The sequence below is a fragment of the Gobius niger genome (assembly GCF_951799975.1).
Source record: "Gobius niger genome assembly, chromosome: 17".
Taxonomy (NCBI): domain Eukaryota; kingdom Metazoa; phylum Chordata; class Actinopteri; order Gobiiformes; family Gobiidae; genus Gobius; species Gobius niger.
In genome coordinates this window covers 18,072,817-18,088,119 of record NC_136868.1, presented here as the reverse complement: position 1 = coordinate 18,088,119, position 15,303 = coordinate 18,072,817, and the positions used below count along the sequence as shown (strand labels likewise).

General features: G+C 42.3%; 1 protein-coding gene across 3 annotated transcripts in view; it reads left to right on the top strand.

The window, feature by feature from the left end:
* Positions 1-15,303, top strand: part of tle2b (TLE family member 2, transcriptional corepressor b) — a 245,645-nt gene that overhangs the window by 54,553 nt on the left and 175,789 nt on the right. For 2 of the 3 annotated variants that reach the window (XM_079574583.1, XM_079574582.1), the window contains exons 11-20: positions 4,949-5,113; positions 5,202-5,343; positions 5,830-5,999; positions 6,432-6,508; positions 6,960-7,209; positions 7,496-7,743; positions 8,043-8,190; positions 9,218-9,368; positions 9,761-9,837; positions 12,437-12,785. In XM_079574583.1, coding sequence (XP_079430709.1) covers positions 4,949-5,113; positions 5,202-5,343; positions 5,830-5,999; positions 6,432-6,508; positions 6,960-7,209; positions 7,496-7,743; positions 8,043-8,190; positions 9,218-9,368; positions 9,761-9,837; positions 12,437-12,544 — 1,536 coding nt within the window. In that variant the 3' untranslated portion in view covers positions 12,545-12,785. Of the gene's footprint in view, positions 1-4,948; positions 5,114-5,201; positions 5,344-5,829; positions 6,000-6,431; positions 6,509-6,959; positions 7,210-7,495; positions 7,744-8,042; positions 8,191-9,217; positions 9,369-9,760; positions 9,838-12,436; positions 12,786-15,303 lie in introns of those variants that run through there. The other variant, XR_013793773.1, reaches the window with a different exon arrangement.

The following is a 15,303-nucleotide window of genomic DNA, read 5'->3' as shown; positions in this document are numbered from 1 at the left end:
TCCTCACAGCACCGACCTTGTGCTACAAGAAATACCATTTAGAAACCACAAGTTACAAGTAGCCATTTTCCAGAGCTGTGGCCCTGCACAGATGAATAAAACTGGAAATCCCATGAATGTATCGACAATCTTTTCCCAATGGCTCTAACGCCAAAGTTGCAGAAAAGAATTGCAGCAGCACTGTGACTGAGTAGGAGCTTCCTCAATAGTATAGCTCTTGCTCTGCACTGGTCAGTCTATCACAGTTTATTTTCACTTCAGCTCAACACACTTTATTTGTCCCACTCCCAACAGGTGATTAGAAGCATTGTCACAAATATTGATGTTATCCCACTGTCGATGCTGTCACTAAAAATTCACTATAAATTTTATCTGAAATCATATTTTGTTTGGCACTTTTCACATGACCACCAGTCCCCCAAAGCGCTTCAGAAGGGGAAATGTGTTATTCGGTCCATACTCGGTGGTGGTAAGCTTCTTACTGTATGTAGCCGCAGCCATCGTTGGGATAAACCAACAGAAGCACGGCTGCACACTCCTGCGCCAACAAACCCTCTGACCACCTCTCACTGACACACAGAGGTAGTCAATAACAAAGAAGATTTGCTGAAGTACAGTACATTAAGGGGCATTATGGAACTTTTTATGCAGAAAAAAACTTAATTTGTTTGTATTTGACATTTCTGTGACACAAAAGTTGTGTATGAGTGGTTAGCATGGCGCCTATACTTTCCATCACAGTGGCTTCTGTGATGCTTCAGGATCAATCGTTTTTATAGTTTCTGGTAGGTTTCAACTGCTGACGCGCCCTCTCACCAGAAAACCACAAAACAATTGATCCTCAAGTGTTCTAGAGGCCACAGTGATTGATTGAAAGTTAAAGACGCCATGCTAACCAACCATACAGCCAAAGAGGTCAATCACGCACAATTATTAAGGGTTTTTTTGCATAGAAAGTTACATAATGCACCTTTTAAGTAGAGATTTCATGGATTTGTACTTTGAGTAGTGTTTTTGTAGAGAACAATTACTTTTCTTCACTACATTTAAAAAGTAAATCAAATACTTTCTACTCCACTACATTTAAAAAGGCTTCAAAGTAAATCTGAACATGTGTGTATTTTAAAAACCTTAATATGGGGGAAATGTATTATTAACGTGTGTGCATGTTTTAAAAATGTGTCTGTTGACATCAGCCTGCCCTAGCCTGGCTAGCGACAGACTAAAATCTCAAGTTATATTTAGTCTGGGACCACCAATTCATTTTCTCGTAGGAGAGGTGTGGTTTACGATTGTCCATAGCCGTTTATTGGGCCCTAGCCATAGCCATCGTATCATCATCGTATCAGATGACGCATGACGTACACGCTGTAACCTTTCAAGCTAAACTATTTAGAACACGGACTAAAGCTTGATCGAAAGATGGCATCGCGTTTGCTGCTGTCATATTTGGTCCGTAAATAAACTTTACATTTTTTTTTTATCCCTAAACAAACTACAAGTAAGTCGAATAGTGCGTCATCGTCTTGCCGTCCCTCCTCGTTCTGTGTTTAGTCCCCAAATCCATGCGAAGATTTCGACCACGGTCCCCAGACTGCTGTGCAGTTCGAAATGATTCGAGCACACACAGCAGTCTGGCACTAGCCAGACTAAGCCTGCCCAGGGACTACAGGTGGAAATTGGCACAAATGCTACAACCTTGTACAATGCATTTCTCCTTTTTGAAGTGAATGTATATTGTACATTGTCCCTGTTCAAATAAACAAATAAACTAAGCGAACTATTTTAAACTTAGGGTGAATTCAGGTGCAGTTTTTGGTGTTTTTGAAGCTGCAACATTATTTCTTCTCTAAATACTTCAGTACTTTCACTTAGGTAAAAATGTGATTTCAGAACTTTTACTTTTTTGGAGTAATATTTAACCTGTAGTTAATGTACTATTACTCAAGTAATGAAATCAAGTGCTTTGACAAAGGATGTAACAAAAAAGGTGAAATAAAAGAAAGTAAATCAGGGCTTGAGTGCCTCTTTGACCACTACTGCTCACACACAACTCACCCAAGCCACCTGGTATAACCTCACGGTGTCATATCTGTGACTAATCATGTTCCACCCTGAGATCTGACGGGATCAGCACTCACAAGGTGATATCGCCCAGTCTTTACGAACTACCGATGATTATACAATAAAAGATCCATCTAACATGATATGCGCCACCAGCAGCAGACTGTCATAATGTTATGGCCGATATACCGATGGACACAGCCTCAGTTGTCCCCTGTATGAACCAGCCCACATTTTACTATTATCCAAATCACAGAGAATAGGCCCTCACATTTAATATCCGGAAGCTTAATCAAAGCGAACTAATGTCACATTTCTGCCGGCTTGTCCTAAAACCTCTTCAGGTATTTGTGTCAGCTTTACACTTTCAACCTTGTATTTTGTGGCGGTCTTAATTTAGTGCTTTTAATATCAGCCGTCGTAACCTTGGCTTGTGTGTGTGTGTGCAGGAGTTGTAAAGCACATACGGAGTCAGCAGGTACTGTGCTAATACAGCTCTCTCCTGCACTTTCCTTGTAAATAAGAAGAGAGACTAGTAAGCTCATTATCCGTCAGAGTCGTGTTCAACCAAAGCCACAGAAACAAGCTCCTTTTTATCCTTCAAAGCGGCTTCAAAAAACATCTCCATCATGTCTCTTCCTTGCCCCTCTTCTGCCGGCTCTGTGTTCCTTTGCACTTCCACTCACTAATTAGATAACCACAGTCTAGTTTGATTTAATGTATGCTAAGCCGTTTATGCCCATGGACCATTTAAAAATTTTCAACACTTTATGCAGAGTGCCAAAATGTTTTATCTCTGCTATTTTTGATATTGCATACAAAGGAAGGAGGATGACTGTGTGCTTTATTTTTTGAAATCCAGTACAATAGGGAGCAAGAAAAGAATGAGAAATGTGTGTGTAATGGAAAAATAAACAGGAGGGTCTCTGGTGAGTTTTCTAGTCCTGTTTCCAATCAGCTAGTTCTTAATTTAATGCCAAACTTTTGAGGTAATTTGCGAATGGTACTCGAAGCATACAAAAGCAAGCAAGATCCGTAAATGTTCCTTATTATTTATGCTTTATTCTTGCTTCATTCCACATTTGAACACATCGGCTTGGGCATTTCATGTGTTTATCACTCGAATTTATGGAAAACATGCAGAAGTCAATACATTTCTAAGCATGGACTTCAAAACGCCGTGAACTGAAACCGTTTATCTAAGGCTATAAACAAGAGCTGCCAGTTGCTTGTTTGCTGTTTGAGATGGGGTGGAGCCCTTGCCCCACCCAATGACATCAGCAGGTGAGAGCGTTGTGAGCTCTTGAGAAAGAGAGGGGCTGATAATGCTCAGGGCAGGTTATACTATATTCCAGTGTGACATTCAACAGTTTTATCCAATAGATATCAGTTTTTGTTGCACGAATAACAATGACAGACACGGCAGAAAATGTATTTGGTAATTTTTAATGTATGTGGAATGTGATGAATAAAAAGGAAATGTCCTGAAGGTGCTTTATCCTCAGACAGTTTGGTGAAAGTGGTCTTATTCCCACCTGATGCTTCATGCAGTGCACACTGATAGGGATGGGTCGATAATGAAATTTTAGGGACAAAATAATTGCGATTAATGATATTATCACGATATTTGCAGATGGTTTAAAAATTCCACTGCTACTTGCAGAAATGACAGAAATGATGGGAACTGGGAAACGAAATATTCCATTTTCATATCAGATTGAGTGAGACCTAATAAAGCATATTTAAACAAATTCAACTCAAAACTCATCAAAACATTTTTTTTTCTGAAAAGCGAAAACCAGCTGATCTTTTCATGGCCACAATCAGAGAAAGTCATTGTTGGTTTTATAAAGCAGCACTGTATAAAGCAGAAGAGCCACAGAACATTAAAACATACTGTAGAGGCTTTGGTCGTGTCAGCAGCACTTTGGTTTATTATTTTAGAAAAAACAACCCAGCAGAGCCATACGGTGCGACTAACATCGCATTAATCTCTGTTGCCTGGTAAAGATGACAAACTGTGAGAAAGCTTCTGACTGAAGCAGGTGTAATTCAGCCTGTGCTGTTCCTGAAGTTTGTATCTTTGGTGGTTGTCTCTCAGATGAACCTGCGTTAGCTCTCAGCACAGACTCTTCTTCCACATGTTCCTCATGTGGGAGTTTACTCTTAGTTTTCTTTTGCTGTAAATCCACCAACAATCCCACAGCTCAGACTTTACTTTCTCCCGAGGAGGGTAAAGTCTGGAGTTATTCAGATCCACCTCCTTCACCTGTTCACTCGCCCTGACAGCAGGAGCAGCGTTTCTCCCTCATTCTGCCAAAAGCTTGCTATGATTGGGGCAGTGGTGGTTTTCTGGTGGATATAGTGATACTCTTCTAGTGCGATGAACACCATTATTAAAAAATGTGACGATCGATTTAATGGCTGCATTTTTATTGAGATTAACGATATTATTGTTTATCGTCCCATCCCTGCACACTGAGCTCTGAGTCACTTAACTGAAAGAAAAGAGGAGTTTGTGTCAATTGCACTGTTTCTTAGAACAATGCTGTCAGCACCTTGACCTTGGTCTGCACAATACAAACATACGATACAGAACACTTCTCTCAAACACACTCTCAGATTGACATAACGAGTCCCTGAAATACATGTCATAAAACAAGCTACAACTGAAAATGTCAATGTCAAGATAAAAAAAGATTTAAAACGCCGTCCCAAGGACATAGTGGCGAATCCCTTTGTGAATGTGAAATAAAGTGAATTGTGGTGGAACTGTCAAAGACCATATTACCATAAGCTCTCCAAAAGTGTGCTTCAGGGCTGAATGGACTGGACTAAAAGCATTGTATTTTGTTTTCCCTTTTATTTGCTATTATTCATTCAGGAGCCTAACTCTCCAGCAGGCAGTCCCCCTCACTCTCCACAGGGGAACGGCTTAGACCGCGCCCCCACCATTCGCAAAGAGCTGCCAGGCTCCTCAAGCGCCGATGCCCCCACCACCCCAAACCCACGCAGCCCCACCCCCGGGAAGGCCAAGGACCCTGCGCAGGTAAAACGACCCACCAGAAAACGGACGTCACAGCAAACATTCAACATTACCTTTCAAACAATATCCTGTGTTTGGATTTCTTATGTAGATGGATAAGTCGCAGTCTCCATTGTCAAAGTCAGGAACCCCATCCCCGTCCCATCGTGAGGCTCTTACCCCTGGAGCTCCTGGCCCCAGCACGTCCTGCCTTCGCCTGGTCAGCAAAGCGGCCTCAGCTGCTGACCCACTTGGTGAGCCCTCCTGGTCACACTGCCCTAAAAAGGACAGGAGTCTCAGCCGTGCCCTGTGTTTCATTGAGTACAAGTTAAAAAGGATTAATTATATAAAAAAATATTTGTGTAGCACCTTAGAAACAGCAGTTCAAGACAAAGAGATGCATAACAAAGGGCAGAGAATTAAAAAGGTGCCAACATAGTAGTGCAACAATACAATGAAAAGATATAAATGCTCTTGTCTGGCTTTATTGCTTGTAACATGATGGGTTTTGCTCCTCCTCTCTCCTCTCTCAACCCTGAAGCCTTCATTTTTCCTATTTTCTCTTTGACATTGTGACATCTGACCCAGGCCAGACTAGTCATATCCTTAGATAATATCATTCCTACTTCTGTCGAGATGAAAGTGAGTGACAGATAGAATACTTTCCCTGTAGTTGCTCCTTTGTGACTGTGATTTGATGCTCGTCCTCTCTCCCTTCTGCTCCCGGTCCCCTGTCCCAGCTCTCCGCAGTCCCATGTCTGTACCCCCTGGTTCATACCCGGCTCATTTTGGGGTGGTGTCCCACGCAGGACTCAATGGGGAGCTCGCCAGTCCTGGAGGATTCGGAGGGCCTTTGACTCTTTCTCCACAAATCAGTGCAGCAGCCAGCGCCTACTCCCGGAGCCCCATGGTGAGTACAGGCCAGTTCATTTATCTACGTCCAGAAGTGAAGAGTCAGTCCTAGTGTAGTAAGCTGCATGTATAATGTATAATATTTGTTCCACAACTCGCTCCCACCTCCTGCATAAAAAGCATGTTGGGACTATTTTGTTTAGCGTGTTGTGTGCTTTTATAGCTTGCGGTTATATTTTCAACAACCTACACAGGTAGCTGCAGATCCCTAAGGACGTTCACATACAGTAGCTGAGCCTCAGGGCAGGATGTTCATTGCAGTGCCCCATTCACCCCTGTGTCATCAGTCTGGGGAAATACTTCCAGCATCACTTGTCAAGAAAACTCCTGCCGTTTCTTTCTGTGCACAAGCAATGATTAGTATGTTTCTGCAAAAATCCCTAAGTAATTGAAAGCATTAGACTGATGTTTCATTATCTTTTTCGATCAGGTCGCGTATGATTCTCGATCTCATCTGCGGGCGCCTGGGTTGTCCTCGTCTCTACCTGGTTCATCCGGTGGCAAGCCGTGAGTTTTCTTCTTCTTTTTTTTGTTTCCCATATAACTCTATATAAAATGCATTACAAAATCAATCACCTTCTCTTTGACATGTTTACATATGAAATCATCCAATCAATCACCCATTTCTCGCCTGTTCCGGGATTGTGTTGTTTGTGTCATTTCCAGCAAAGTAGCAAATCATTCTTGCAGTGCTAATTTGAAATCAAAATACTGCCTTGGCTTCCAGCAGCTACAGTATTGATCGGCTATTAGCAACAACACACAGAGCCTGGCCAGTTCTGCCTTGCCTCTAGTACAACAACACTAGTCTGTCAGCATTCTTTATTACTACTAGCATTCCCAACAAGACGCAACCAGGAACACTGTATTTCCTCTTTCCTTCCTTTGTTTGCGACAACCCTCTGTTCCAAAACCTAACCCTTTTGTCTTCTCCTCTCTTGCCGCCGCTTCTTTTCAGTGCGTACTCCTTCCACGTGAGCGCAGACGGACAGATGCAGCCCGTGCCCTTTCCCCCTGACGCGCTGCTGGGCCCGGGCATCCCTCGACACGCGCGGCAGATCCACACGCTGAGCCACGGAGAGGTGGTGTGTGCCGTCACCATCAGCACCTCCACTCGCCACGTCTACACTGGAGGCAAGGGCTGCGTCAAAGTGTGGGACATCAGCCAGCCGGGCAGCAAGAGCCCCATGGCGCAGCTCGACTGTCTGGTGAGCGCAAGATGACTGGCCTTTGGTTAGCTTTTTGGGGATATCGAGAACATTGCAATAGGTTGGAGAGAAATATGTGAAAGTGTCTCTTTATCCAACTTCTTGACAAAAGAAATAATATATCCTTAACTTATACCTGTGTATGACTGTAAAGAATCATTCTATCATTTCTCTTGTGATATTTTTCAACTGGAGTTTAATTAAAAAGACAGTAAATAATGTGCATCACTGACTAAATTTAGTCTGTGGTGTGTTAATAATTATAGAATATTTGTCTTTCAATCAGAATCGAGATAACTACATCCGCTCCTGTAAAATTCTCCCTGACGGCCGCACTTTAATAGTCGGTGGTGAGGCCAGCACACTGTCCATCTGGGACCTGGCCACACCCACTCCTCGCATCAAGGCAGAGCTCACGTCCTCAGCCCCCGCCTGCTACGCTCTGGCCATCTCCCCTGACAACAAAGTGTGCTTCTCCTGCTGCAGCGACGGCAACATCGTGGTCTGGGACCTGCACAACCAGACTCTTGTCAGGTGAGACAGAGACGGGACAAACAAAAAAACTATTTCTGTGGGAAGGAATTGGTCTCGGCTCCACAAATAGAAGTGAGTCATGAGAATTTGAAAAGTCTGGTGAAAATTGCAGGAGGGGAGTGATGCATGTGGCAATAAGCTTTGAAAAAGAAAAAGGAGTAAAACTATAAAGCACTTTCGCCCCAGGGTGACAGAGAGAGAATTTTGATGAAAGATGGTCGATTTTTGGGCACAAGGAGACAAGGAGAAGGCCGTTAAACATATTTGTCCTCTAATACTGTATCTAAATGAATCCACAGGCAGTTCCAGGGCCACACAGATGGAGCGAGCTGCATCGATATTTCTAACGACGGCACCAAACTGTGGACAGGAGGACTGGACAACACCGTCCGCTGCTGGGACCTGCGAGAGGGACGCCAGCTCCAGCAGCACGACTTCACCTCACAGGTTTGCATAGGAAAACCTCTCCCAACGTTATTGCGCACAATTCTATTTAGGTGTTTTTGTGAAAATGTTGATGCTTTTAACACCCAGGTGCTGCAAGACAAATAGGGATGAATGATCAAAAATCATTCAATTCAATCATTGGAATTCTTCTGTAGCACAGTCAGATACTTGTTTACGTTGGTTTTGCCTTGAAATAGAGTTGAGAGTTTTTATTTAGCTAAAATCGACCCAGGAATGGCTGAAAAACATCTTGATAGGAGTCTTCAATCCATGATGGGCTATTTAAATGCACAATTAGCGATGGCAATCGATCAGCGGCAAACGCATGCGGTGTTTAAAAACGTGTCAGCAATGTTTCTCTTGAAAATTAGGTATCTCGGCATTTAGCCTCTCCCCATAATGTTTGTGCCTATCCTGATAGAGGAAGAGCTGGTGCTATGACAGGCAGAGAGGGGGGAGAGCATTGATACGAAGATTGATAAGAAGAGACTGGTCTTTCTGTTTTTGCTCTACTACTGATGATTATCTTCAAGCTGGATATGTTTCATTTATGTTGGAAGGAGATATTTTTACTAATCCATGTTAAAATAGTGCAATTATTTAAATAATATATAGGTGGCCAACATAACCTGCATCATCCTCATCAATGTTCCTGAATTAGTATTAAACAGCTGGAACACATTGTCACACAAGACATCAGGGTTATAGTGAAGATAAAGCAAAACAATATCAGCTGAAAAGGTTGAGATGTTATAGGCAGCTCACCTGCTATTGATGCAACCCCAACTGTTTTCTTTTTATCTTTCCTTTTTTTCCCCCTTTCCTTCTCTGTTGATCTTGATATTTCCTCTTACCCTGTTAACCACACGCCCCTCTGTCCTCGCCTCTATCCGCTCTGCTCCCTCCGCCCCCATTGCTCTTTTGTTCTCACTTTTATCTTCTTACTTTATCATCTTCTTTTCCCTTTGTGGTCGTCTTTGTGGTCGTTGCTTATCTCACTTTTCCCTTTTTGGCCTCTTTCCAACAGATCTTCTCCCTGGGCTACTGTCCCACCGGCGAGTGGCTGGCTGTGGGGATGGAGAGCAGCAATGTGGAAGTGCTGCACGTCTCCAAACCTGACAAGTACCAGCTGCACCTCCACGAGAGCTGCGTTCTCTCTCTAAAGTTCGCCTACTGTGGTGCGTATTGTAAATAATAGACTGCAGATCGTGTAACATAGTTTAATCAAAATGACCTTTACATTTTGACTTATACAGCAGTGGTTGTGAAACTGTGTGCCTTGAGAGATTGTCATGTTTGCCTTGAAAAAATGTCCTTATAGGTCTCAGTTCAGTTTGATTAACATCTTAGTTATTTCATTTAATAATTACCATTGTTTTGTGTCTTAATAAAACGGATGAAACCAGAAAAAAGCAACAATGAACAAGATTTGGCAGCAAAATATTAGTAGCAGCCTATTATTCCAGCATAGTGTTATTTGTTCATGTGTTAAATGGTGGTTTTAAGCTCAAAGAAGGTTGAAAAACATTTGCAAAAGTTTCAATCAAACTGTTCCAATGTGTGTCCTCAGGCAAGTGGTTCGTGAGCACAGGCAAAGACAATCTGTTGAATGCGTGGAGGACACCTTATGGAGCCAGCATATTCCAGGTGAGACACTTTGGCAGCACTGACTACTTAATTCTGCTTTTACAAACATTTACAAATATAGATGTGTGTGTATTTTGGGAGCAGCAGAGTCAGCTTCTCAACTGGGAGGAATATTCGTTAAGGCTGCCTCCTGCTCTTAAGCTCTTTATTTGCTACACATACAAAGATGAAGGTGTAATAAACAAAGCCGAGTTTCTGTGCGTGTGGCGGTTGTGTTTGAGTGAGTTGGAGTGGGCAGTGGGGTTGGCAGATCTCGTCTCTCCCGGCAGACTGAAAAGAGAATGCTGGCTATCCTGCTTTGTTATCTCAATGCCAAGAGTTTCCCTGTGCCAAACGCATCACAGTGTTGTACAGACCCCTCTTTCTTCCCATCTCGCTACTCTCCCTCCTTTCTTGTTCTCCCTCTCGTCTACATATTTCTGTGCCTTTGTCCCTTACACATTTCATCTCCGTCTGTTTACTGTCCACTGCTCCTCTTTGCGCCTCATATCTTTCCCTAATCTATCTCCACCCTTGTATTTTCTTGTCCTATTTTTCACTCTCCTCCTTTCATCTTCTTCTTTTATACCATGCATTATCTTTTACTACTTCTTTTATTGCCCCTCTCTTTTATCACCCCGGCTAAAATGGGCTTTATGTGCAGTAATGCTAATGCTGCATTATTTATTTAAGATTGCCTTAGCAACACAGGGACATTGAATATTCAGCTTTTATGGCCAAATAACAATGGCATTCAGTCAGTTTTTCCTTCAAAGGTGTTAATACTTAATGAAAAGAGAATGTGAGAAAAGGATTTATGAATCTACAGTGCCAAACTTCCAGTGCACCTGCTCTATGTTATATTTATAGTACAGCAGAAAGTAATATTGCATGAAGCAACCTAAAAACAATGGACTAATAACTGGAAGCGTGCATAGAGTGTAGTGACACAGTGCTGAATCCAGACTGGGGATTTTTTTTGGCCCGAACTAACAAAAAAAAAAAGTGTAGCAACAACATACTACGGATAAGTGATGAAAGATGTGTCTTAAGGCTCAACATTTCTTTTTGGTTTAGAAGATCGAATATAAATGTTTGACATGCTAGCAACACATGCATTACAGAACATGTCCACGTACAAGGTGTCAGAAGACTTCATAGAAACGAGATTTGTAGTTTCTTTATTAATTGTAATTATTTGATGATTGCAATCATTCTGAATACATATACCAGGTAGGGATGCACCGATCCGATCCTGGTATCGGATATCAGAGCCGATACTGGAAAAAATGTGATATTGGGTTTTGGATATCCGATACTGAACTGATAACCAGTTTGGGCTCTCAGCGCCTTAAAAACAACTTGATCTATGTGAATATGGGCATGCTGCATATCATTTTAAAGCTAGGGGCGCATGCCACGCTAGCAATAGCATGCTAAAGCTAGCGGGTGCATGCCAATGCTAACGAAAATTAATCAAGGCTGGGTCTCAAAAAACTATGATAGAAATACTTAAAGACGCCTAATACAATAAACTAACCACTGCTGAAGCCAATTTATTGTATTTTAGTGTAAGAAATAACTGATCAAACATATTTGTAATGATCAGATCACTTCATGTGAGTTGCTTTTATTACTGTAACCTAAAGCCTGTCATGATATACCCAAGGATAGTTAGTGTAGAAAAATCCAGTGATCCTTGTTTAATGTTTATCCATTAGTTTATCAATAGATATAATTGATAATTGATCTGTAGCATCATGACAATTAAGTATGACTATATTGACCTTAAAATGGAAAAAAGAGTCAATCCAATTTTTCGCTCTTGAGAAAGCCACTTTTAAGAAAGTCTCTTGGTATCGACAAATATCGAATATTGGCAGATACTCAAACCCCAGTATCGCTATTGGTAGCAAAAAAGCTGGATCGGTGCATCTCTAATACCGTGTATCCGCTACTGCTGCTAAATATTTGATGTTATGTTTTGGGCTGCACCTGCTAACTGCAGTTCTCCATTAAATCTCAAGGCAGCGCTTTTGTACAGTATCTTTTATCTCTTGGTCACTTTCCAGACTCATCCTTTTGGCCTGTCATAATGTACCTCCCTCGTGAACGCCCTTCCTCCCGACATCCTCTTTCTTGGTATAATATTAGGAATCCTGTGTGAAATGGTCTCTTACCGGCGGCTCTGTGATTGACAGCTCTGCCGCGCTACAGGCAAAAAAGGCATGGGGGCTAAGGGAGCGGGCGAAGGAGCTGACACGAGGATAGGGGAGTGTGGGAAGTGGAGAGACAGGATAACAGTAAAGGTAGCTTAAGATCCTTCTAAAGCCAGGCGTCCCGGTCCATCTTCAAACATGGGAGTAAAGAGCAGAGAAAACCCTAGACTGTGCGTTTTGTAGCCCTTCAGTGAAGCTTAAAGCTGCAGTTAATGAGCCTAGATCTTGCAGGAAAATAAAAAAAAGCTGAAGACAAATGAGTCAGCACTCCGCCACTGTGCAGTTTCGGAAATAATTGACGCTTGTTTTTCGAAATGCAAATACGCCTCGTGTGATAAAGCATTGGGTGATGAGTCATATCTCCGCTAACAACTGTGTCTGTGTCCCGTTATCTGCCGTAGTCCAAGGAGTCCTCTTCTGTGCTGAGCTGCGACGTCTCCCCCGATGACAAGTACATCGTGACGGGCTCGGGGGACAAGAAGGCGACCGTGTACGAGGTGGTGTACTGAGACGGAGACGGCTCGAGGCAACGACAGAGAGAGAGACTCTACCGTGGAATTTTGTTTGTATTTTATTTTATTTTTTTCTGGACCGTCCTTTTCTCATTGCATCAGCAGAAGTCTCAGCTCGGCTTGGCTTTCAAAGAACTGAGTCCCACTGACCCGCGACCCGCTTTTCATCACCCATTTGCTGTGATATAAGCAACTGCAAAAGCAACCCAAATCCCACCCACCCTCTCCCACCTTGTTAGCAGCCAGATAAGAAGGACAAAAGGATGAGATGAAAGTAGGGCTGGAAAAGACAAAAGTGAGCGGGGAAAGGAAGGGGAATTAGAGGTAAGAATAAGGAGGAGAGGAGGGTAATTAGGGCTGTTTCCTGATTAAGAGCTCAGAGGAGGGAGGCCCCCAGAGGAGCCACTGTGGGAGCATCAGCCGGCAGCTCTGATACCACACAATCGATTCATTAGGCAGACAGTGCAGCCGTAATGAGGCCGCCGCCGCAGCACGCTCTCCCCAGCGACAAGTGTCAGGAGGCGGGGAGATACCTGACACACATGTGCGCATACAACATAAACACCGGCAACAGACAAGAGACTGAATGGCAGATGGGCCACTGAATACTGTCAAACACATTACCTGAGAGTAGTCGCAGTTGTGTGGTACTATAGATCTATACATTTCATGGCATTCACTTGGAGGTCGTAACTGTGGCGACGCACTGTTAACATAATGGCCGTATAAAAGCTAGCAGATACGTTTTTAGATGCTTCACAACAACAACAGAAGAACAACAGAGTAAACAGTGCTTCAGACAGTGCAGTAACGTTACCAGCTACTGTTTTGACCTCCAATAATGTCCCATGATTTACAGTAGACATTTGTTGAGAAAATAAATACCTAAACAACACATTTTGTTCATCATTTGCATAATCCTCATGACAGAAAGATCAATTTGCTTTATAACCCTGGAGAATCAGGAGCATCTCTGCTTTATTGGCAAAAGTTAATAGCAACCATAGGAGGAGACTGCTTTAGTTTTGGCCAGAACCCCTCCTGGATTTGGTTAGAAAACTGTGGCTCCGTGTAATGGGAAGAAAGTCATTAGTAAAAGCACTTTGACCACTAATGGAAAAAAGAAGCCGTAATTCCCTCTACAATGTTGACTTTAGGAAGTGCATACATTGGGTTCAAGGTCGCTGTGTTTTTGTTTCATTACCATCTCAAATCCAAATTTTTATTTTCAGTGGGAAATAAATGTTTACATGCACTCTATAAAGACACATGTGTATTTTTCCTCAGTGTCTGACATTAAACCAGAACGAACTTTTCCTTTTCAGGTCAATTAGAATTGTCAACATTATTTCTATTTGCTAAATGCCAGAAGAATGAGAGATAGTGTAATCAAACTTATGACTTTGTAGAAACAAAAAAAAAAAAAAAAAGATTACTCTATATTTGGGAAAAACCAGATGATGATTCCATGTCCTTGCAATGTCTGATTCATCCTGGTTCATCCCATGCGCAAGTATATTAAAGATGGACATGTCCAGTCATCATACAGATCAGAAAGAAGGTCCCAGAGATGAACGTGCTGTGGTTTGAAATGTGAATATCAACCCAAGAACAAATGCAAAAGACCTGGTGAAAATGCGGCTGAAACTGGTAAGAGTTTGTCATTATCCAGTGAAACGAGTACTGACATGGGCTGAGAGGGAACTCTGCCAGGAAGAAGCTCTTACTCCAAAAGAAACATCAAAAAGCCAGATTGGCGTTTGCAAGTAAATAAAGGATAAAGGCTTTAATTTTTGGCGACATATCCTGTGGTCTGATGAAAAACATTTTTATTGTTTGGCCATAATGACCATTGTCACATTTGGAGGAAAAAGGGTGATTCTTGCAAGCCTGAGAACACCATCCCAACTGTGAAATACGGGGGTGGCAGCATCATGCTGTGGGGTGGTTTTGCTGCGGGAGGGACTGTTGTACTTCGCAAATTAGATGACATCATGAAGAAAGAACACATGTGGAAATATTGAAACAACATCTCGAGACATCCGCCAGGAAGTTAAAGCTTGGGCGAAGATGGGTCTTCCAAATGTACAATGACTCAAAGCATATGGCCAAACTAGTTACAAAGGGGCTTAAGAACAAAGTCAATGTTTTGAAGTGGCCATCACAAAGTCCTGATTTAAATCCACTTAAAATGTATGGGCAGAGCTGAAAAGGCAAGTGCACCAGGGTGGATACAAATGTGACTCCGTTACATCAGTTCTGTTTAGAGGAATGGACCAAAATTCCTGCCAACTATTGTGAGGAGCTTGTGGAAAGAAATCCAAAATGTTTATATAAAACTGTGTAGAAAATTCTATCTCTCATTCTTCTGGCATTTAGCAAATAGAAATAATTTTGAAAATTTGAATTGACCTAAAAAAGCAAAAGTTAATTCTGGTTTCATGTCAGACAGTGAGAAAAAAATGTGAATGTGTTTTTTCATATTGTGTATGTAAAGATCTGGTTCTCACTGTACATGCAATGTTTGTTTCCTGTAAAGACACAGCCTTGCTATCCATATCACACTGCAAGTTTTCAGCCTCAGCAGTCCTTTTTTTTTTTCAAATCAGTATGCTAATAGTAAGTAGTAAATGTCATTTCCAGCGCACACACTTGAATAGACCCCAGAGGAACCGGGAGAAACACGCACACAAACACACACTGCACCCAATTAAACATTCATGGCAGCGCTCCCCGTCTCTCCGCTTAATATCTAT